Source organism: Myotis brandtii, unplaced genomic scaffold, assembly GCF_000412655.1.
Source record: "Myotis brandtii unplaced genomic scaffold, ASM41265v1 scaffold39, whole genome shotgun sequence".
Taxonomy (NCBI): Eukaryota; Metazoa; Chordata; class Mammalia; order Chiroptera; family Vespertilionidae; genus Myotis; species Myotis brandtii.
This window is the reverse complement of record NW_005364953.1, coordinates 7,770,481-7,793,985: the sequence shown is the minus strand read 5'-3', so window position 1 is coordinate 7,793,985 and position 23,505 is coordinate 7,770,481. Positions and strand designations below refer to the sequence as shown.

The window sequence follows — 23,505 nt, the reverse complement described above, 5'->3', positions numbered from 1 at the left end:
GAAATTTATCCAGTTACTTTTCTGTTCCTTTTAGTCATCATTGATAAGAAACAAAAAAAGTAAACTAAAAATTTGTTTGAACATGCTTTTGTATAATAATTACATTTATTTATGATATGAAGAACAAGTAACAGTTAAAGATTAATGTCACTTAGCATTTCAAAATTCACATTTAATAAAACATATTGAAGGGTGATTATTCATTTTTATAAAAGGGTACCTTTCATAGATTATTTGTAATTTAATAATTCGTTAAATTTCTTCAAGTAATAAATGCTTTGTACATTCAGCATTCTATTTACTAAATTTGCATTCATTCTGAAATGAACCAAATACGGAAAGTAAGTAGCATGTGTGTATATCAAACACATCAAACTCAAAAGGTAAGCTTTCCATAGGAGAAAAATATTAAATGTGTGTACATCTAATTTAACAAATCCACCCTAATAGTAGGCATGTTTATTTTATAGGTCAGAAAATTAAGACCTAACTTACTGCCTTGTCTGGAGTCACATGGTGAGTTTGTTGGAGATCAAAATCAGACCCAAAGATTTCTGAATCCCAATTTTATGTTTCAATATTTGGTGTTAAAGTGACTCATAAAATTGATTGTTGTTATATATTGGTGCTTAGGTGACTCTACAACTTGATGGATGACAATAAACCTTTTCAACCAAAAAGTAAGTATTGCTGCTGCAAATGATACTAGTATGCGTGACTTTCTTACTTATAACCTTGCTCCATGAGAAAAGGTAAGAAAAGTATAGGTGGACACAGTTTAAAAAAACACATTTATTATAATAATACATACTCATAGTAAAAAAGAATAATATACAATAAAAATGTTAGTAAACTAGAAATTAAATGTTTCTTCATCTCCAGAGATAATTACTAATATCGGTTTGGTATACATAATCAAACTTTTTTTTATATATAGGCAAACTAAATTATTTCTAAATAAAATCATACTTTATATGCCTTTAAATAATTTTACTCAACAATATACCTTGAAATATATTGACAGTGGCAGTACCTAGTTAAAACAATGAGGGAGATCTATAAACATGGATGTAAATGATTTTTTTATTATCAGTATACATGAGTCTCCCTCATTTTTTATTTTTTCTTAATCTTTATTGTTGAAAGTATTATAGTTGTCCCCTACCCAGGCCCTCCCCACACTGTTTGTCCATGGGCTATGCATATAAGTTATTTGATTAATCTCTTCCCTCCTCTCTCCTTCCCTCTGAAATATGGCAGTCTGTTGCATGTTTCAGTGTCTCTGGATCTGTTTTGTAAAAGATAGCACTGCCTGACTTTGCTTAGTTTCTCAGCCTGTAAATTATCATATGTTAAGTGCCTAGTAGTGTATATCCAGTAGACTACTGTGTGTGAGAGGAAATACAAAGGAAGAAGAAAATGTGTTCTTCACTGTCAAGGAGCTTACTTTTGAGTAAGACATGTATAGTTCAGGCACATTAATAGTGAGCAGTTTGAGATCATGTATGGTAAATTTTAAATTGCATGGAATATACTGTCAATGTAGTAAGAGGCAGAAGAAAAACAAGGTTTAATGGTTTGTTGAGGAAATTTTAATTGAACCAAGAGTTGGGAAGGGGCAGGGAATTAATATTTTGTTGAATATATGCGTGAAGTTAGGTACTTTGTATGACATTTTCATAAATTTACCTTACCACTTCAATTAGGTTGATATTATACCATTATTAGAAGTGAGGAAACAGATCCAAGCAATTTCTCCAGTCATATGATTAGAAGTGGTGCAATGAAGATTTGAATTATTCAATTTGATGTCAAGTTCATGCTCTGTCTACTATACTTAAATAATGTGGACAGTCTAAGGTAAGGAGGAAGGATATTATAGATGGAAGAAGCAGTACAAATGAGGGCTTCAAGGGACAAAATAAGGATTATATTTTCAAAGTATTCAGAATATGCAAATGCTAAACAATGAATTACTTTTTAATTTTACTTAGAGCAAGCATGTGAAACTCGCAGCCGGTCGCCAGCCACGAGTTTCACATGCTTGACTTAGAGCATTCTTTTTTTAAAAAAAAATTTGTATTGATTAAGTTATTACATATGTGTCCTTATCGCCACGTTACAACATTCATTGATTTATGGCATGTATATATTCAATTTTTTTGTTGATTAAGGTATTACATATGTGTCCTTTACCCCATTGCCCCAACCACCCACTCATGCCCTCAGCCCCCTGTTGTCTGTATCCATTGGTATGCTAATATGCATGCATACAAGTCCTTTGGTTGATCTCTCCCCCTTACCCCCACCCTCCCCTACCTTCCCTCTGAGGTTTCACGGTCTGATTGATGCTTCTCTGTCTCTGGATCTGTTTTTGTTCATCAGTTTATGTTGTTCATGGCTTAGAGCATTCTGCATGTATATGTATATTTTTTTAAAGTATAGTTTAGGAAAGAATGGGATCAGTTCATAAAATTGGTTATATTTGGGAGGGTGGAAAGGTTGTTTTTTTGTTTTCTTTTATGGTAGGTGGACTACTAACCATGAAGTAACTTTATGCCAAAAAATGATTTTGGCATACCTGTATAAAAGGGGAAATTATATTAAAGATTTTAAAAAATAACACCAATACGTTAAGGTGTTTCTTTTATATGCACTCCCCAAATCATATTTACATAGCACCTTTTTTATTGTTGTTAATTCTCACCTGAGGATATTTTTTCCATTGAATTTTTAGAGACTGAGAGGGAGGGAGGGAGGGTGTGGGGGGGGTAGAGAGAGAAAGAAACATTGATTGGCTGCCTCCCGCATGCACCCCAACCTGGATCGAACTTGCAACCCAGGTACCTTCTTTTGACCTGGAACCAAACCCACAACCCTTTGGTGCTTGGGTCAATACTCTGACCACTGAGAATACCGGCTAGAGCTACATAGTACCTTTTAATTTTGAGTTAAAAGTAGAAATGACATTATTTTAACATAGTAATATTACCTTTAGAAATTACTGCATTTAAAGATGAAGTACATATATAATTGTCTTAAAAAAAGATATTATTGTCTAAACCAGAACCCTGGAATTATTTTGTTTTGTTTTAATTTTATTGTTTAGTTGTTCCCTATCCACGTCTCACTCCACATATCTAGCACCCTTTCTATCCATCCATATTGCCATTATATTAATTATTCCCTCACAACTTTTTAAACCAGAACAATACTAGTACATGCATAGTTTTAAAAAGGCAGATAATCTGAACGTTATAAATTTCATAACCATTGTTTCTGAATGATGTAAAAGAACAAGAGAAAGGGTTGTGCACATGGGTATGCATGTGTTTTGGGTCTGTATACTCCCATGTTTTTTTCAAGGCACCCACTATTATTAGGTTAGCTGTTTTTCTAATCATCACTTCCATATTTATAAAATTTTAAAACACACATATACATAATGTTGTCTCTTGAGTCATAAGTTTTTGCCATTATCTAATGATTTCCTATTAAGTACTATGAAGATTTTAGGTTTCTTATATTATCCTTCCCTCCAAGCATCTCCCATCGTAGTTATAACTCAATTTTTGGTTAAATCCTATTTGATGTTTTTGTTATGATGACCTTAATAAATTTGTTCCCTGGTGAGCATAGTACTATGGTATTATATGTTATAGATACATTTACTTTTTTCTGTTTTAAAAAATATAGCCATCAATTTAAATTTTTTATTTTTTAAAATTTGCTAAATTTAGTTAAGGTCTCTCTCTAGCCAAGTCATCTCACACCCTACTGTAGCCTCTTAACTCGATTTTCTACATGGTAAAACTTGTAATCTATCAATTTAATTGTGTGTGTGTTTTCTCCTGGAGATTCCTCCTGGGAGTAATGTTCTCCTGCTCTACATTGCCTGGTTACTCTCTAGACCTGTTGAACAGCTATTGTCCTGGGACTTTCTTTTGTCTTTGTATTGTGTTAAATATCATGTTTTCTGCATCCTGGTCTTCCTCCTTTTTCTTTTCTTTTTAAAAAATATATTTTTATTGATTTCAGAGAGAAAGGGAGAGGGAGAGAGAGACAGAAACATCAATGATGAGAGAGAATCATTGATCGGCTACCCCTTGCATGCCCCACAATGGAGATTGAGCCCGCAACCAAAGCATGTGCCCTGACCCAGAATCAAACCGTGACCTCCTGGTCCATAGGTTGATGCTCAACCACTGAGCCACGCTGGCCAGGCCCTTTTTCTTTTTTAAATTTTCATCCAAGGATATGTTTATTTTATTTATTTTTTAAAATATATTTTATTGATTTTTTACAGAGAGGAAGGGAGAGGGATAGAGAGTTAGAAACATCGATGAGAAACATCAATCAGCTGCCTCTTGCACACCCCCTACTGGGGATATGCCCGCAACCAAGGTACATGCCCTTGACCCCTTGACCGGGATCGAACCTGGGACTCTTCAGTCCACAGGCCGACGCTCTGTCCACTGAGCCAAGCCGGTCAGGGCTGATATGTTTATTTTAGAGAGAGAGAAAGAGAGAGAGACATTGATGTGAGAAATGAGAAACATCCATTGATTGCCTCCAGTAAGTGCCCCAACTGGGAATTGAACCTACAATCTTTTTGGAGTACGGACGATGCTCCAGCCAACTGAGCCACCTGCCACGGCTCCTCCTTCTTAAGTGTCATATTTTGGTGGATTCTTTCTAAGAAGAACAGATGAATAGGGGTATATTTTGTCTAATGTTTCTTGCCTTTATTCTTGATGAAAATATGTACCTTATACTTAATGAAAATCTTGGCTGGTTATACAATTCTAAATTAAAATTTATTTTTACTAAGACTTGTGAAAACGGTATTCTAACTTCTCTCTTTCCACTCTCATTCTCTCAGATGTCACAATATTCCCTTATCTCCAGCATTCTGAAATTTCACAATATGTCCCTCAATTGTATGTTTCTTTTTGTAATTATTATGCTAGATGCTGGTGAACCCTTTCTATCTGGAGATTTATATCCTTAAGAACTGGGAATTTTTCTTGTATTTTTTCATTTGATTATATTCCCTCTCCTTTTTCTTTTTTTCTTTTTCTGCAACTTTTATTAGGTGAGTTGTAACTTTGAAATTGATTTGCCAACACACACGGTGGGCAAAAATAGATTTACAGTTGTGAGTACACAGAACAGTTTATTCTTGTATTACTATTTATTATGTTATTTTCCATACAAACAACTGTAATCCCACTTTTGCTCACCCCTGTATATATATTTTAGTTCCACTTATGGGATGTTTGCTCAACTTTGGCATTTGATTTTTTGCTGAATTTTGGCTATATTATTATCTTTTTGTTTTCTGAATGTTACTTGTAATAGCTTTCTTGTCTTATCTCTCTAAAAATGTTAATTATATTCTCTCTAATTGTTTTCCTGCCATATATATTGTCTCAGTTTCCTTTGAGATATTTTATTCTGTTTTATTGTTTTTATCTTTCACATTGGAAGTTTTAGACATATTTCTGATGATCATTAGTTGTACATCCTTATTAAGAATGAGGCACCAAAATGATCATTTGCTCTGTCAGCACTTGTAGCTTGGTGGTTTTCATAGTATGCTCTTTGCTTAGTTTCTTCATGTGAGAAATATCTAGATCTATTCTAAGATGGAATAAGCCTCGCTTAGTATTCTCTATTTTCATTATAGCACCACATTCCTGCTTTGCTCTGTGCCTAGTATCCCTCAATCTGGTTCAGTTTTTCTATTATATCTCCTACCTGTTGCCTCTTATTCTTTGCTTATCTCCCTTTTTGTTAATGTAGGAGTTTGGTGGGGGTTAAGATAATAGGTACAGACAGTCCTTTTCATAGATATAATCATATTCTAGTTATAAAACTAAAACTCAGTTTGATTGGATTTGAATGTTCCTAAAATCTGTTGGCCACTGTAAATAGCTATTGTCATCCATTATTTATCTAGTTAGCATAATTTTACTAGTTCAGATATTAGGGATTGAATTTCGAGTTTCTTAATTTTGCTACTACTTACTGATTACAAATATCAATTCAGTAATTGCTATTAGGATTATCAAAGTACACGTTAAATATCATACTTTGTGTTGCAAAAAGTATTTTAAAAATAAGATTTGCTTCTCTCCTTTTGAAAATTAGATAATTCAAAAATGGCAGAACTCTTTATGGAATGTGAAGAAGAGGAACTGGAACCATGGCAGAAGAAAGTAGAAGAAAAGCAGGATGAGGATGATGATGAGCTGATCTTTGTTGGAGAGATATCAAGTTCAAAACCAGCCATTTCAAGTAAGCATTTACTTTTGGTAAAATTTTATAAGATGTTTTTATTGGAAAAACCTGTGTGCTGTCTTAATATGTCCTTGTTACTCTATAACAGTGGTTCTCAACCTTCTGGCCCTTTAAATACAGTTCCTCATGTTGTGACCCAACCATAAAATTATTTTCGTTGCTACTTCATAACTGTAATGTTGCTACTGTTATGAATCGTAATGTAAATATCTGATATGCAGGAAGGTCTTAGGTGACCCCTGTGAAAAGGTCATTCGACCACCAAAGGGGTCGTAACCCACAGGTTGAGAACCACTGCTCTATAAGGTGAGAAGGAGCATAGAGGTCATTAAGAATTTGTGAGAATCAGAGGGAGAATGTGGTTGGGACTTGTACCTAATGGTATTGTAAGCCTTCTGAGATTGGAAATCATAATTTTTAGTGGAACCAAGTAGCCTATTTATCTGTGTTTTTTTTTTGTTAATTTTTCTTTTTCCCCCTAAAGCCCAAATGTACCTAGAAAAGGAAGTGTTTGGACTGCTTTGTTTAAAATACCAGAATACTAAATAAGTTTGTGTTAGTCTCTGAGAGGGTTCTCATATCACAGTGTCATCTTGATTCATGGCTACAAAATGAACAGACACTGCGATTATACAATCTCTGGTCTGTGTATCAACATGGACTGTAGCTTCTGAGCACAGCCATCTTCCAGCAACTCCTGATTATATTCATGAAGGAGGAGGGCATGGTCTTCAGCCTATGTACTTGGATGATACAGGTAGTCAGCACACTTAATCCTCATACCTTTCTAGCAGAATGTGACCAGTACCAGTGTGGATTATTAGATTTCATTTACAGTAATTAGACTTATCATTGTTATAATGTTAAAGAGAAGATATTGATGACATTTCTTTAAATGTCCAATAATGTGTAAAGTGTAGGGGAATAACATACTGACTATCAAGGGAGAAAGAGGAAACAGATTCTTTCTCATTATAGTTACTTTTTTAAGCAAGGAGAATTTACAAAAGAATGTAGCCAGCATACCAGTATTTTCTTACTTACCATGGCAATGCATAATAGTATGGTTGAGAGACAAGTTTTTATTTTCTGAAAGCCTAGTTCTTCTCTTGATTCTAAACTTGGAATAGTACTTCTATTTAGTTTCATCAGAGGTAGAATAATTTATTTAATTCTCAAATTTATTTCTTGTGGCAAATTGAAAGGTGCTAAGTGGAGTGCCACTTTAACTATAAAATGAACTAGGCATGGCCCTGGCCAGTGTTATCAATGGTTAGAGCACTGGTCTGCACACCGAAGGGTAGTAGGTTCAATTCCTGGTAAAGGGCATGTACCTGGGTTGCAGATTCACTCTTTGGCCCCAGTCAGGACACCTTACATTCAGGAGCCAACCTATCAATGTGTCTCTCTCACACATCATTCTTTTTTTATGGCCAAGTAATATTTCATTGTATATATGTACCACAGCCTTTTTGTTTTGTCTTGTTAATCCTCACCTGAGGATTTTTTCCCCATTGGTTTTTAGAGAGTGTGGAAGGGAGGGAGAGAAGAGAGGCGAGGAGAAAAACATTGATGCATGAGAGACACATTGATTGTTGCCTCTCGCACTCCTCCAACTAGGGCCAGGGATGAAACCTGCAAGCCAGGTATGTGCCCTTGACCGGGAATTGAATCCAAGACCCTTCGGTGCAAGGGCCAATGTTCTAACCACTGAGTCACACCGGTCAGAGCTGTTCCACAGCCTTTTTATCCGTTCATATATTGATGGGCACTTGGGTTGCTTCTATATCTTGGCTATTGTAAGTAATGTTGCAATGAACATAAGGTTGCATATATTCTTTCAATTTAATGTTTCAGATTTCTTCAGACCCAGAAGTGGAATCACTGGGTCATGAGGCAGTTCCATTTTTAATTTTTTGAGAAAATTCCACACTGTTTTCCATAGTGGCTTCACCAATTTGCATTTGCACTGACAGAGCATGAGGGTTCCCTTTCCTACACATCCTCGCCAAAACTTGTTTGTTGATTTATGGATGATAGTCCTTCTGCTGGTGTGAGGTGGTTTTAATTTGTATTTCTCTAATGATTAGTGACCATGAGCTTCTTTTCATATGTCTTGGCCATCTGTATGTCCTCTTTTGAGAAGATTTATTCAGTTCCTCTGCCCATTTTTTAATTGGATTGTTTTCTCGGTGTAAGTTGTATGAGTTAGTTTTTTAAATTCTCACCCGAGGATATTTTTTCCATTGATTTTTAGAGAGAGTGGAAAGGAGGGAGGAGGAGGAGGAGGATCACCCGAGGATATGTTTCCATTGATTTTTTGGGAGAGTGGAAGGGAGAGGAAGAGACAGAAAGAGAGGGAAACATCCATGTGAGAGGGACACATCGGTTGGTTGTCTCCTGCATGCATCCTAACTGGGGCTGGGGATTGAGCCTGCAACTGAGGTACATGCCCTTGACTGGGAATCAAATCCGAGACCCCTAGGTCTAAAGGCTGACGCTCTAACCACTGAGAAAAACTGGTCAGGGTGAGTTGCATGAGTTCTTTATAAATTTTGCATAGTAACCCCTTATCTGATGTATCATTGGAGAATATTTTCTCCCATTCAGTAGGTTATCTTTTCATTTTGTTGATGATTTCATTTGTTATGCAAAACCTTTTTAGTTTGATTTAGTTTGGGACTTTTTTTTAATGCCTTGTACCTTTTCCTGATTAGCAATTTTAGGCAAATCTCAACTGTTCCAAATTTTCATTTGATTCCTCAATAACCTACAATTTATGGGTGCACATGGATACAAAAGTGAGCAATATTAAACTGATCCAGAGGGTCATGTCAGCCACAAATTTACTTCTGGTATAGTAGTAGATTTGAGATACTCTGGTAAATTCTGGGTTCAATTTACTTTGCAGTCTCTGACAATTTTCCTTTTAGAACGCAGGAGTAATGGTACAGATAATCCAATCAGTTTACCCATAATGAAACTTCTAGACTTTTAGGGGTATGAATGTGGCATGGGTATTAGGGGAGGGCTTGAGTCACAGGAACTTAAGTCTATATACAACCTTGTTCTATTATTATCTATTAAAGTCAAATAAGTTTTAAAATAAATTTATTTTTTATTTTTCAATTACACTTTACTTTCAATATTATTTTGTATTGGTTTTAGGTATCCTGTGTAGTGGTTAGACAATCATACACTTTACAAATTGTTCCCCCCAGTATTTTCAGTACCCACATGGCACCATACATAGTTACTGCAATATTACTTACTAGATTTCCTATGCTGTACTTTATATCCCCAGGACTATTTTGTAACTACCAATCTGTACTTCTCAATCCTTTCACCTCTTTCACCCAGTCCCCCAAACCTCCTCCCCTCCGGCAACCACCAATCTGTTCTCTGTGTCTGAGTGCATTTTAATTTTGTTTGTTTAAAATAACTGTAATTTTTATAGATATTTTGAACAGAGGTAATTCCAGCTCGTCTTCAAAGGCAATAAAGAATGAGGTACTCAATCAAGGTAGAGTATTACTATATTAATTTTAAAGTGAAATATTTTGACAAAATTTGTTGTAGAGGAAAATATTCAACGTGTTGTGTAATTTTAAAATACAGGTGTTCCTGATGCATTCAAGCCTACAAGTCCACACTACAAAGACCCAACATCAAATCCAGTGGCTGCCTTACCTAGATTTCATCCTCAATCTAAACCTTCACAAAGCTCTATTATTCAGAATGTGTCTAAACCTGTAAGTGTTTCTGAAACTATACAGTTAGCTCAGGGACATATTGGATATTATAATACCCAGTTAGAATTATGGACTATCATAACTAGTCACCATTTTGGTAGAAGCATAATCACTATGAGAAAATGTCACCATCTTTATGATAGTTCAACCAATACTCAAAGTAATAACTGTAGGAACTAACTATCCAACCTGTTAATAAATCAGGTAATTATATTTAAACAAGAGGCCCAGAGCACGACATTGTGTACTGGGGAGCGGGGAGTGTCCATCAGGTCAGCCTGTGCCCTCTTGCAGTCTGGGACCCCTCGGGGGATGTCCACCTGCTGCCTTAAGCCAGGTAGTGGGCCTAAGCTGGCAGGTGGACATCCCCCAGGAGGTCTTTAGTGCTGCTGTGGAGGAGAGGCTCCCACCACCACCGCTGCGCTTGCCAGCTGTGAGCCTGGCTTCTGGCTGAGCCGCACTCCCCTATGGGAGTGAACTGACCATCGGGGCAGCTCCTGCATTGAGCATCTGCCCCCTGGTGGTCAGTGCGCATCATAGTAATGGGTTGTTCTGCCATTCGGTTGCTTTGCATATTAGGGTTTTATTATATAGGATAGGTATAATATTGAAAACTATGCTATTTTTATTGATTTCAGAGAGGAAGGGAGAGGGAGAGGTAGAAACATCAATGATGAGAGAGAATCATTGTTCAGCTGCCTCCTGCATGTCCCCTCCTGGGGACTGAGCCTGCAACCCAGGCATGTGCCCTGACTGGGAATCGAACCATGACCTTCTGATCCATAGGTCGATGCTCAACCAATGAGCCATGCCAGTTGGGCCCGTTGTCTTTTTTTTTTTTTGTAATGGAATGCCATTTTTACTTTAAAGAAAGACTTACAAAGCACATATATTAATTATTTATTGTTGCATAACAGTAATACCATAGACTTAGAAGTTTAAAGCAATATACACTTATTATCTCATGATTTCTGTGAGTCAGGAGGCATGGCATGGCTTAACTGGGTCCTCTGCTTCAAGGTCTCATGAAGCTGCAATCAAGGTGTTTGCCAGAGCTGGGTTGTACTGGTAACCTTGCTTAACCATGCTTAAGCTTACCTATTTATAAAATAAGAGATAATATTAGGTCTTTATTAGTACTGTTATGACAACTACTTGGTAGAATACATGTACTGTGAAAGAGGCAAGTACATTTTAAATAGACAATAATTGGTGGCTCTCATTTCAGTTGGAAAGTTGAATAACTTGAACCTTAGAAGTGACTTGCCCAAGGTTTCATAGTTAAATAAATGGACAGGTCTTCTGAATTTCCAGTAATTCCCAATTGGAGAATTATTTTAACATGTTATTTGTTGAATAATGTGTCCGCTCTTTGAAATGGTGGTACTTAATTGACCGGAGTCATCACCTAGGAAAGAGTTTAAAGTATTAACTGTATTTGGAGGAACTTCTGTTGAAGAACTATTTTGGACCATTGCTAGTGAATATTTTCCATTTCTAAGGGCAGATATTTTGAAAAAAAATTTATCTTGCAGTAATATTGTGCTTGGTTACAATTAAGTCTAAAGTCATTGTTGATTTTATATAATACACATTAAGACTCAAATGCAGAAATCTGCCTGCTATGCCTCAAATTTTAGGAATGGAATGGCTTGGGTCACTTCAATATCTGTCTCCATTACTTAAGAAACCTATGTCAACAGAAAACTTAGGAGCAAAGTAAGATTCTTAAAACCTGACTGTGTCTCAATTTTAAGCACAAAACACTCAAGATTCTTATATTCCCATTTTAAAGGTAATATATATGGGAGGTAGAAAAGAAACAGAAGAGAATGCAAGCGTATTTTGCTATTGTTTCTGCAAATGGTTAGTGTGGTATATAGAATAATAATCAATTAGGATTATATTTTATACACATATCTGTTCTTTTTTCACTGAAATTTATATTGGAAACATTTTTCTTTGTCATTGGTTATTTCTCAAAAGCATAATGTTGCATGATAATATGTCATTTAATTTATTTTACCATTCCTCCATTGTTGGACATACAGGTTTTGATTTTTTGCTATAACAAATAATTTTCCTTTAAATATTTTCATTTCCTTAGCATAAATTCGTGAAAGCAGAATATTTGAAATAATTGGATCAAAAGATATGAACTTTTTAAAGCCCTTAATAGATACTGCCAAAATTTTCTTGCAGAAAAGTTTACCAAAATATAACCTCTACTTTGCCAATAATGTGATTGCTTTAACTTAAACTTTTTATTTCAAACTAATTTTAGATTTCCAGAAAAATTATTGTAATAATCCAGAGAGTTCACATATATTCTTTATCCGGTAGATGCTAATTTGACAGAGTAATAATTACCTTTGTGTTTTATAACTTATTAGTCATTGAATCATTAAGGCTATTTTTATGATAGTGGCATACAGTTAAAATTACCTTTATAAATGTTTATGAAATAAAATAATTGTAACTTTTACAGTCATTTATAAGGAGTTCATCGCAAGTTGAAATGGATGATTCTTCTGATTTACTGTTTGACCTGACCCAGGACACAATACCACCATCCCAAGGCGGATCAAAAGTTTATACAGAAGGTTTGGCTTATCACTTTTTAGAAATATAATAAAGAGAGAACTGATTAATATACATATAGAATGAATGTCTGTTTTGAAACTCATACCTTTAAGTTTTTCATACATTGTAAGATGGAAGTTAATAGTTTCTGATGCTTTTCTTGGATGGTTTTATATAAAATTGTATTTAATAATAGAATATTTCATTTCTTTTTTATTAAGTTGACTAATATGTATTCTTTCAGCTCATTCTCACTTGGACCCACCATAGGCTGTGAGTCAGAGAAGTCCCTTGGTGTCCTAATACTATGGTTATTTTTTTTTAAAATATATTTTATTGATTTTTTACAGAGAAGAAGGAAGAGGGACAGAGAGTTAGAAACATCGATGAGAGAGATCGATCAGCTGCCTCCTGCACGCCCCCTACTGGGGATGTGCCCGCAACCAAGGTACATGCCCTTGACCGGAATCGAACCTGGGACCCTTGAGTCCGCAGGCCGACGCTCTATCCACTGAGCCAAACCGGTTCGGCTATGGTTATTTTTTAAATATTAATTATTTGGGAGGTCATTAATATGAGAAAAATTGTGTGGTTATAGTTGATTTCTTCATAGACTAGTTAGTGTCTTTCTATCCAAATAAATTATGTAGAAGTGATAGTTAAATATGATTATAGAGTAGTATTATAAAATGGCAGTACTAAAGAAACATTGATTTGCACATAGTAAGTACTCAGTAAATACCCATTGAAGGAATAATGAAAATTTCTAATTGAAAAAGAATTACCATTCTTTGATGGTATACCATAACAAAGTTCTTCGTTGTTGTTAAGTAAACTAGTATGCCTTGAAGGGATTTTGTCAAGTTGAAAATTCCTTATAATCAAATTAATTACTATTTCTATATTAGCAAATTTGATATATTTCACTAAATGGAGAGAGGAAATTTTTGCATGTTTAAATTGTTTACTTAACAAATTAGTATGCATTTACCAAATCAAAACGGTAAGAAATTTTTAGTAATATGTGTACCAAAAAATATTTTCCCATTCTAAAAAATACTTGACTTGATAGTCACCTATCTAGGTGTCACTTATATAGTTAGTAAAATAGCCAAGATCCAAAATAAATGAGGAGAAAAAGTACTTGTCTAAAATCTGATTTTATAAAGTACACTAGAGACCCAGTGCACAAATTCGTGCATGGGTGGGGTCCCTCTGGGTGGCCTGCAGGGATCGGGCTGAAACCCACAGTACAACACTGCCTGGCTCCTACCTGCCGCTCCCGCTCATTCCGGCCCCACTGTGCCTGCTGCTGGCTCTTGCCTAATCAGTCCCGATTGGGAGAGGTGAGCAAGCCCTGCGTCTGGTGCCCTCCCAAAGGGAGTGGCCTGTGGGATCGGACTGAAACCGGCCCTCCTACATCCCCCCCAAGGGGTCCCGGATTGCTAGAGGGTGCAGGCCAGGCTGAGGAACACCACTGGTGCACAATCAGGCCAGGGAGGGATCGCAGGAGGGCTCCAGGGCATGTCTGGCCCATCTCACTCAGTCCCCATCTGGCAGACCCCAGCAGCAAGCTAACCTACCGGTCAGAGCATCTCCCCGCTGGTGGTCAGTGCACATCATAGCGAGTGGTTGAGAAGCCTTAGCATATCATTAGCATATAACACTTCGATTGTTTGGTTGTTCTGCCTATTTGCATATTACCCTTTTATTATATAGGATGGTCTTTTTTCATAGAAAAAGCTTGAATTCTTGAAGCTTCTAGGGCACTGGTTCTCAACCTTCCTAATGCCATGACCCTTTAATACAGTTCCTCATGTTGTGGTGACCCCCAACCATAAAATTATTTTCGTTGCTACTTCATAACTGTAATTTTGCTACTGTTATGAATCATAATGTAAATACCTGATATGCAGGATGTATTTTCATTGTTACAAATTGAACATAATTAAAGCATAGTGATTAATCACAAAAACAATATGTAATTATATATGTGTTTTCCGATGGTCTTAGGCGACCCCTGTGAAAGGGTCATTCGACCCCCAAAGGGGTCACGACCCACAGGTTAAGAACCTCTGTTCAGGGGGTAAAGACAGTGACTCCTACTCTCTCTATAATTGTAGTGCTATGAGGATTGGAATATTGCCCTAATAGTAAATAGGGTTATAGTTAATTAGGAAGATACAGGTTTCAGCCTCTATTCTAAAGATTTCTGTGTTCTTTATAATTAACTTCTTTACACCTAATTTTCTCATAATACTAAAATAGATGCTTTTGTTTTTCTCACATAATGCATTCATTCTTCAGACCTGAAATCAGTTGTTTGGAGATATAATTTTAATTGTTGCTCTACTTATCTCAGAGCTTTTTTGAGGCTCAAATGAGATAAGTGAGAAATACATTAAAGTCTTAAAGGACTTGACAATAAACAGTTGTTAACATGATAATTATGAATGCTTATATATGCTATCCAGAAAAAAAAGATTACTGGACTTCTGTCTAGGATGATTGTAGAAGGTTCTTGGAGAAGTTTGGATTTGAATTTGATTTTGCAGAATGAGGATAGTGAACAAGGCAGAGGCAACAGATATAAATAAGTTAAAGAGTCAGAATTTAAAACTATTGAGCTCAAAATAATTTTATTTAAGTTGGAGATTTACTCATACTTCAAAAAATTATATATAAAAGTATATTTTTGCTATACAGCCTGTTAGATAATCAGTGGCCTAGTCCAAAACACCAGCAATCATCAGTTGTTCTAATAACCTAAGCATCTGAGAAGAATGTTAGTGTGATTACAAAAAAAATCAGTCCCAGGTGTTTGCAGTATTGCTGTCAGTAATTATGTGCTTGAAAATGTAAAAAATCATTTCTATGTTATCTCAAAGAACAAAACACAGATATGACAGAGGAATGAACCCATTAATGTATTTATGCTACTACTTCTCCTTTAGTGTACAGTTGGGAACATTAAAATATAATGTGAAGTCTTAGAATTTTTATTACAAAGTACAATTGTGTGTTATTTTCAAAAGGACTTTTGCTAGATCTGGTTATAGCCTAAATAACCCCACCTCTCTTGCAAATGCCCTGAATTGCGTAATCGTTTAGCCTTTAAGGTGATGGTTTTCAAACTCAAAACTTTTTAGCAATGAAATCTGTATTTAACAAAATTTTATTTAAAAGTCTAATTTTTTAAAAAGGTTAAAGGGGAGTTTCTTTATCTGAATCTCCAGTAATTCCTAGAGATTCATGTGCTACATTATCTTTAGACAGCTCCCCTTCAGTGACATCCTCCTCAATTATGACATCAAAAGGTAAATATGAATGTGGCATATAAAAAAGAAATTATATATAAATTTTAGAAATTGTGATATGACATGCCCACTATATTCCCTAAGACAGAACCATTAGACTAAAGGGAATAAACAGATTATTTAAACTACCTGTCAACTTGTTAAGTGGGAAAAGAACCAACTTGAGTTTTCCATTAGACATCTTACGTTTTAAGTATCTTAAAGGGTTTCTCTAATTTTTAGAATAGAAATTGTTTTTACTTACAAGCTCAAATGTATTGACACATCTAAAAATAAATTCATATTTGGAACTGAGCTTAGAGTATTCTCTGTGGTTTAAGTTTTTTCTGGGGATTGTTTTGGTCTGACTTTTTCATACTACCTCTTTATTCGAAAGCATCTTTAGCATTTTTTGTATTAGTTTATTTCATGAGTTTAAATATGTGTACTCCATAATAGCTGCTTGTGCAATTTCTTTAAAAAAACAAAACTGTTTTTATTGCCCTGGTCGGTTTGGCTCAGTGGATAGAGCGTCGTCCTGTAGACAGAAGGGTCCTGGGTTCAATTCCAGTCAGGGCATGTACCTTGATTGCAAGCTCCTCCCCAGCCAGGGCCTTGGTCAGGGTACATGCAGGAGGCAATCAATCAATGTGAGAGAAACATATTGATGTTTCTCTCCCAGCGGTTCTCAACCTGTGGGTCGCGACCATCGGAAAACACATATAGCATATCAGATATTTACATTACGATTCATAACAGTAGCAAAATTACAGTTATGAAGTAGCAACGAAAATAATTTTATGGTTGGGGGTCACCACAACATGAAGATCTGTATTAAAGGGTCGCAGCATTAGGAAGGTTGAGAACCACATAGATTAGAGTCTAATCAATGGGAAAATATCCTCGGTTGAGAACTAACAAATATATATATATGCATATGTATATGTTTTTATTGATTTCAGAGAGGAATAGAGAGGGAGAGAAACATCAGTGGATGAGAGAAAATCATTGATTGGCTGCCTCCTGCATACCCCATACTGGGGATCAAGCCCACAACCTAGGCATGTGCCCTGGCTGGGAATCAAGCTATGACCTCCTGGTTCATGGGTCAATGCTCAACCACTGAGCCACGCCGGCTGGCTGTGCAATTTTTTCTACCTATTTACCATATAAATTTTTATCATTCTTTATTGTCATTTGTATGATATGCTAATTTAATTGTATTACCTTTAATTTAGCTCTGAAGTACTTTTACTTAGTTTTAAAGGTAAGATCATTTTATTAGCATTTTTAAGCAATGTTCTATTATATACTAAAGCATTTACAAATATCTTTTTCACTATTTAAATTGTAGCTGTGGGTGAAACTCTGCCTATAAGAAAACGTCCTAGTATTATAGCAAACAGAGTTCATCCAAAAAAGCCAAAGACCAGTGACGGTGTTTCTGAAATAGGTTCATGTGCTACATTATCTTTAGACAGCTCTCCTTCAGTGACATCCTCCTCAATTATGACATCAAAAGGTAAATATGAATGTGGCATATAAAGAAGAAATTATATTTAAATTTTAGAAATTGTGATAAATTTTAAAACTATTATTACTGGTTGTTTAAGGTTTAAAAAAGAAAAAAAATTGAGTAATAATAATCCTTAATTTATTTTAGGTACCTCATCAACTGAACATAAAACTGGAAAGCCTTTTCAAAGATCTTGTCCAAAGTGCAATGTTCAGTTCAATAATTTGGATGCTTTGAAATGTCACATGAAGGTAAAAACTTTTTCAAAATTTTATTTTTAGAAATATCCAAAAAATTTCTGAAAATATTAAGAATTGATATGTGGTAAATGCTAATTTCTCCAGACACTTAGGTAAGAAATCTCCTCATTGGTATTTTCATATAACTTCAGTAAAAATTGATATTCATAATGATTATCTTCATACAAGATTTAAAAATCCTTATGAAGCATCAAATTTAAAAATTAAGTTTATATGCACTACAGCATATGTACATTATATTTTAATTTTTAATGAAAATAATGTATTAATCAGAATATTTTATTAGGTGCTTAATCTTACATGTAATTTTAAAATTCCCCTTTATACCTTATTTTTTGTCCATGGTGACATGTATGTCAGTCACATTACTTAATGAAAAATCTTAGTCTTGCATTTTAATTTTCAACACTCAGGCTTAAACTCATAGTGGCTTATTTTTTTTCCTCTTTCAGCGTTGTTGTCCAGACATGATAAATAAATTTTTGGAGATGATTAAAGTAGAAATTTCAAGTACTGAAAAGAAAACTAAGACTGGTGCAGAGAAAGAAAAATTGATCATGTTAGTTAGTGACTTTTACTACGGAAAACATGAAGGAGATGTTGACAATGAAGAAAAGACTTACACAACCTTTAAATGCTTCAGTTGCTCAAAAGTTCTTAAAAATAATATTAGGTATGTAAATATGTTAATGTTTGAAAATTGGGATGCTACAGATATCACTATTGTATCTTTATTTTTCTGTGCCATCTTAGGTAAGCAAGTTTCATACTTTCTACAAAGAGCAAAGACAGATTATCATGTTGAAAAGCTTTCTTGTATTTTAGGAGTTTTACATTTGGGCCCGTTTAGTTGTATTTCTTTCAGATAACTTAAGGACAAAATTTCTTTTAGCTTAGGGCAAAATTACTTCCTTTTTTATATTTATCCTTGATCTAGGAATTTTCGTGAGGCATTTTTATTTTTTAACTGCTTTTGAATCTTACTTTTCCTATCACAGGAAGAACCACTTCATCCAGTTTGACCTCCTTCGTACTAGTCTTATTTAATGCTCTAATTTTTTAATTCATATTTATAATTTTTAGCACATTTACTTTGCAGAGAAAGCGATCTGTTTTTGGTAATCTTCTTTAAAGGAGTACCAGTTCTCTGAAACATGTCTGTTTTGATTTTATGGTTTAGCACATTTTAAAAGCAGAGATTTAATTATCAGTGGAATTTTGAAGGTTTATGCATATATGCTTTAAATTTTAGGAACTTATACTTTCCAGTCTTTGAGTTATATGGCATATTACATATCTATCATCCTAAGTGAGATAGTAAGAAGAACAAAGTAACATGACATTGACTGGTATTTTTCATTGTTTATACTGTATAACATGACAATGTTTTTCTAACATTTTATCATAAAAAATTTTAAATATTCAGCAAAGTTGAAAATTTTTACAGAAAACATCTATATATATATATTTGCCCACCTCATTTCTATTAACATTTTACTATACTTGTATTACTACATATTTATATATTCATCCATAGACCTATCTGATTTTTTATACTTTTCAGAGTAAATTACAGACATCATTGCACTTCCCTTCTGTGAGACGCATATATGTATATGTGTACATGTACTAATATTGTGACACACACACATGTAAACTTAAAAATATTTACCTCTGATAACCATCATTTGTAACTAACATTCTTAGGTATCCTATTCAGTGGTTGGCAAACTGCGGCTCACTAGCCACATGCGGCTCTTTGGCCCCTTTAGTGTGGCTCTTCCACAAAATACCACATGCGGGCGCGCACATACAGTGCGATTGAAACTTCGTGGCCCATGCGCAGAAGTCGGTATTTTGTGGAAGAGCCATACTCAAAGGGCCAAAGAGCCGCATGTGGCTCACGAGCCGCAGTTTGCTGACCACTGCTATAGGTCATTTCTAAGCCCAGAATTATATTTTATGGTGAATTTTGGGTTTAAAGAGAAGTACATAAAAAAACACTGAAATATACTGTAATATAAATGTAAACTAAATTATGAATACTACATTTAGGGGTAGTGCTTTATAATTTTCAAAGCTCTTTCAAATATTTTTCATATGAGTTTTCATACCTCTGTACCTTCTTTTTATCAAACCCTAACAGCCATCAATTGCTAATGGTCTCAATAGCTTAACAAAAGAGAAATTGTACTTTGAGATAAAACACTGAAACACTGTGACCTCCTTAAATCATTTTTACCATTTTTACAGTAAAATCCATTATAAAATAACATTACTAATTTTGGTAAAATTCATAGAAAGTGACTCACTGGTTAAGTTCCTTATACTTAAATGTTATGCATATTACATTAGAAGTTCTTTTATTTTTAGCAAAGCTTTTTTTACTTTTCCTTTGAGGTTAGCCATTTAATATTAAACATGAAACTTTCTCTTTTGTTTTCTTTTTTTTTTTACTTATATACATATATTTAATTTTTTAATTTGTGAGGATTAAAATACATACATATATTTCCAATCATGTAGAAAGGATGACCTAAATTTATAGTATGCATAACAAGTGTGTAATCTTCATGATCCTCTGAAATGTAGAAAATGCACCTAATTAATTATGTTACAAGCCTAAATTCATATTCTGATTGGTGAGAATTCATTAGTGAGTAGCATTTTTAAAGAGAAGTTAGGATAAAAGTTTTTATCCAATTTAGAAATATCTACCTGTTGTCTTATACTAGAATGTTTTTCTGATCTGAAAAATCAAGCAGAACTTTGAGACCACAAAAAAATCACGAAGTTAAAGTAAAACATATTTAGTAGGAAACATGGTTTTGTCACTTAGATAGCACGAGTAACAGTCTTCTAAATATGCTTTCTAACATTTTCTGTACACAGCAATGCATTAATCAAATAAAACCCAAGCCTTTTAACAGCTTTAAATGGCTTTTTTATAGAAAGGATGAAGTACATAAAGCCACCTTGTCATTAAAGGAGTTAAGAAAGAAGCCTGCAGATATCAATTTGGAAAATTATTGGTTCTTTTTCTTTGTTCTTTCATAGAACCTTTGGAAGACATGGTGGTGATTAAGCAATTTTTAAAAAATTGTAACACAGGTAAAAATAATGTAAATAAATGGGTCTTTATATTGTCCTGCACAGAAAAATGGTAAATGGCAATCAATACAAATTAATCTGGGTTGACAGTTCCATTATTCTCAGGTATCTCCAGAATTAAGAAAATGTTCTTCATCCCACTACTGTGAGCAGGAGTCTTCATGTGAGGACACCCACCTTTATGCCTCTAACACCACAGAACTCTCTGTTTTTGGTGTTGAGTTGTATGGTTTTTATAACTTTTGGATATTAACTCCTAATCAGATGTATCTTTGGTGAATATGTTCTCCCATTCAGTGGGTTGTCTTTTATTTTTGTTGATGGTCTGCTTTGCTGTGCAAAAAACATTTTACTTTGATGTAGTCCAATTTGTTTCTTTTTCATTTTGTTTCCCTTGCCCAAGGACATATATCAGAAAAAATACTGCTAAGAGAAATGTCCATGATTTTACTGCCTGCGTTTTTCTGGAGGACTTTTATGGTTTTAACTCCAACATTTAAGTCTTTAATCCATTTTGAGTTTATTCTTATGTGTAATGCAAGAAGGTGGTCTAGTTTCATTTTTTTGCAAATATCTGTCCAGTTTTCCCAACACCATTTATTGAAGAGACTGTCTTGTCTCCATTGTATGTTCTTGCCTCCTTTGTCAAATATTAATTGAGCATACTGGCTTGTGTCGATTTCTAGGTTCTTTGTTCTGTTACACTGGTCTATATGTCTGTTCTGGTGCCAATACCAGGCAGTTTTGAGAACAGTGGCTTTGTAGTATAGCTTGATATCTGGTATTGTGATCCCTCTACATTGTTGTTCTTTCTCAAGATTGCTGCAGCTATTCGGGGTCTTTTTTAATTCCATATAAATTTTTGGAGAGTTTGTTTTAGGTCTTTGAAGTATGCCGTTGGTATTTTAATGGGGATTGAATTGAATTTATAGATTGCTTTGGATAGTATGGACATTTTAATGATGTTGATTCTACAAATCGATAAACATGGTATATTCTTCCATTTGTTCATATCTTCTTTTATCTCTTTTTTCAATGCCCTGTAGTTTTCCGAGTACAGGTCTTTTATGTCCTTAGTTAAATTTATTCCTAGGTATCTTAATTTTTTTGGTGCAATGGTAAATGGGATTGTTTTTTTGTTTTGTTTTGTTTTTTGTGTGTTGGTTGTTGTTGTTTTTTTTCCGCTTCTCTTTCTGTGAGTTCATTATTAGTGTATAAAAAGGCCATAGATTTCTCGGTGTTAATTTTGTATCCTGCTACTTTGCCAAATTCACTTATTAGGTCCAGTAGTTTTTTGTGGAGTCCTTGGGGTTTTCTATGTATAGTATCATGTCATCAGTGAATAAGGACAGTTTTACTTTTTCCTTTCCAATTTGAATGCCTTTTTATTTCTTCTTCTTGTCTGATCGCTATGGCTAGCACTTCCAGTACTATATCGAACAAGAGTGGTGAAAGTGGGCATCCCTGTCTTGTTCCCATTCGTAGGGGAAATGAGTTTAGTTTTTGACCATTGAGTATGATGTTGGATGTAGGTTTTTCATATAAGGCTTTTATTATGTTGAGGTATGATCCCTCTATTCCCACTTTGCTGAGAGTTTTTATCAAGAAAGGGTGTTAGATTTTGTCAAATGCTTTGTCTGCATCGATTAATATGATTATGTGATTTTTGTCTCTCAGTTTGTTTATGTGATGTATCACATTTATTGATTTGCAGATATAGTACCATCCTTGCCTCCCAAGAATAAATCCCATTTGGTCATGGTGTATGACCTTTCTAATGTAATGCTGAATTCGATTTGCTAGAATTTTGTTGAGGATTTTAACATCTATGTTCATCAAGGATATTGGCCTGTAGTTCTCTTTTTTTGTGGAGTCTTTATCTGGTTTTGGGATTAGGGCAGTGATGGCGAACCTTTTGAGCTCGGCTTGTCAGCATTTTGAAAAACCCTAACTTAACTCTGGTGCCGTGTCACATATAGAAATTTTTTGATATTTGCAACCATAGTAAAACAAAGACTTATATTTTTGGTATTTATTTTATATATTTAAATGCCATTTAACAAAGAAAAATCAACCAAAAAAATGAGTTCGCATGTCACCTCTGACACGTGTGTCATAGGTTCGCCATCACTGGATTAGGGTAATACTGGCTTCATAGAAAGAGCTTGGAAGTGTTCCTTCCTCTTGAATTTTTTGAAATAGTCCAGACCGGGGCTTTTGTTTGCTGGAAGATTTTTGATCGCTGCTTCAATTTCTTTGGTAATTATCGGCCTATTCAGGTTTTTTGATTCTTCTTTATTGAGTTTTGGGAGCTTGTATTTTTCTAAGAGTATGTCCATTTCATCTAGGTTGTCCATTTTGTTGGAATAGAGTTGTTCATATCCAAAATCTATGGGACACAGTGAAATCATATGTATTTCTGTGGGATCGGTTGTTACTTTGCCTCTTTCATTTCTGATTTTGTTTATTTGGGTTCTCTCTCTTTGCTTCTTAGTGAGCCTGGTTAGAGGGTCATCAATCTTGTTTATCCTTTCAAAGAACCAGCACTTGGTTTTGTTGATCTTTTGTATTGTTGTGTGTTTTTTGGTCTCTATGTCATTTATCTCCTCTCTGATCTTTATTATTTCATTCCTTTTGCTTACACTGGGCTTTTCTTGTTGCTCTCTTTCTAACTCTTTGAGTTG

At 34.7% G+C, this 23,505-nt stretch overlaps 1 protein-coding gene across 3 annotated transcripts in view; it reads left to right on the top strand.

Moving 5' to 3' along the window:
* Window positions 1-463: 463 nt before the first annotated feature.
* ZNF280C (zinc finger protein 280C) overlaps window positions 464-23,505 on the top strand; it is a 47,461-nt gene continuing 24,419 nt past the window's right edge. For 2 of the 3 annotated variants that reach the window (XM_014544965.1, XM_005872735.2), the window contains exons 1-9: window positions 464-516; window positions 634-680; window positions 6,154-6,300; window positions 9,761-9,826; window positions 9,922-10,055; window positions 12,544-12,658; window positions 17,289-17,456; window positions 17,598-17,701; window positions 18,163-18,383. In XM_014544965.1, coding sequence (XP_014400451.1) covers window positions 650-680; window positions 6,154-6,300; window positions 9,761-9,826; window positions 9,922-10,055; window positions 12,544-12,658; window positions 17,289-17,456; window positions 17,598-17,701; window positions 18,163-18,383 — 986 coding nt within the window. In that variant the 5' untranslated portion in view covers window positions 464-516; window positions 634-649. Of the gene's footprint in view, window positions 517-633; window positions 681-1,731; window positions 1,861-6,153; window positions 6,301-9,760; window positions 9,827-9,921; window positions 10,056-12,543; window positions 12,659-17,288; window positions 17,457-17,597; window positions 17,702-18,162; window positions 18,384-23,505 lie in introns of those variants that run through there. The other variant, XM_014544966.1, reaches the window with a different exon arrangement.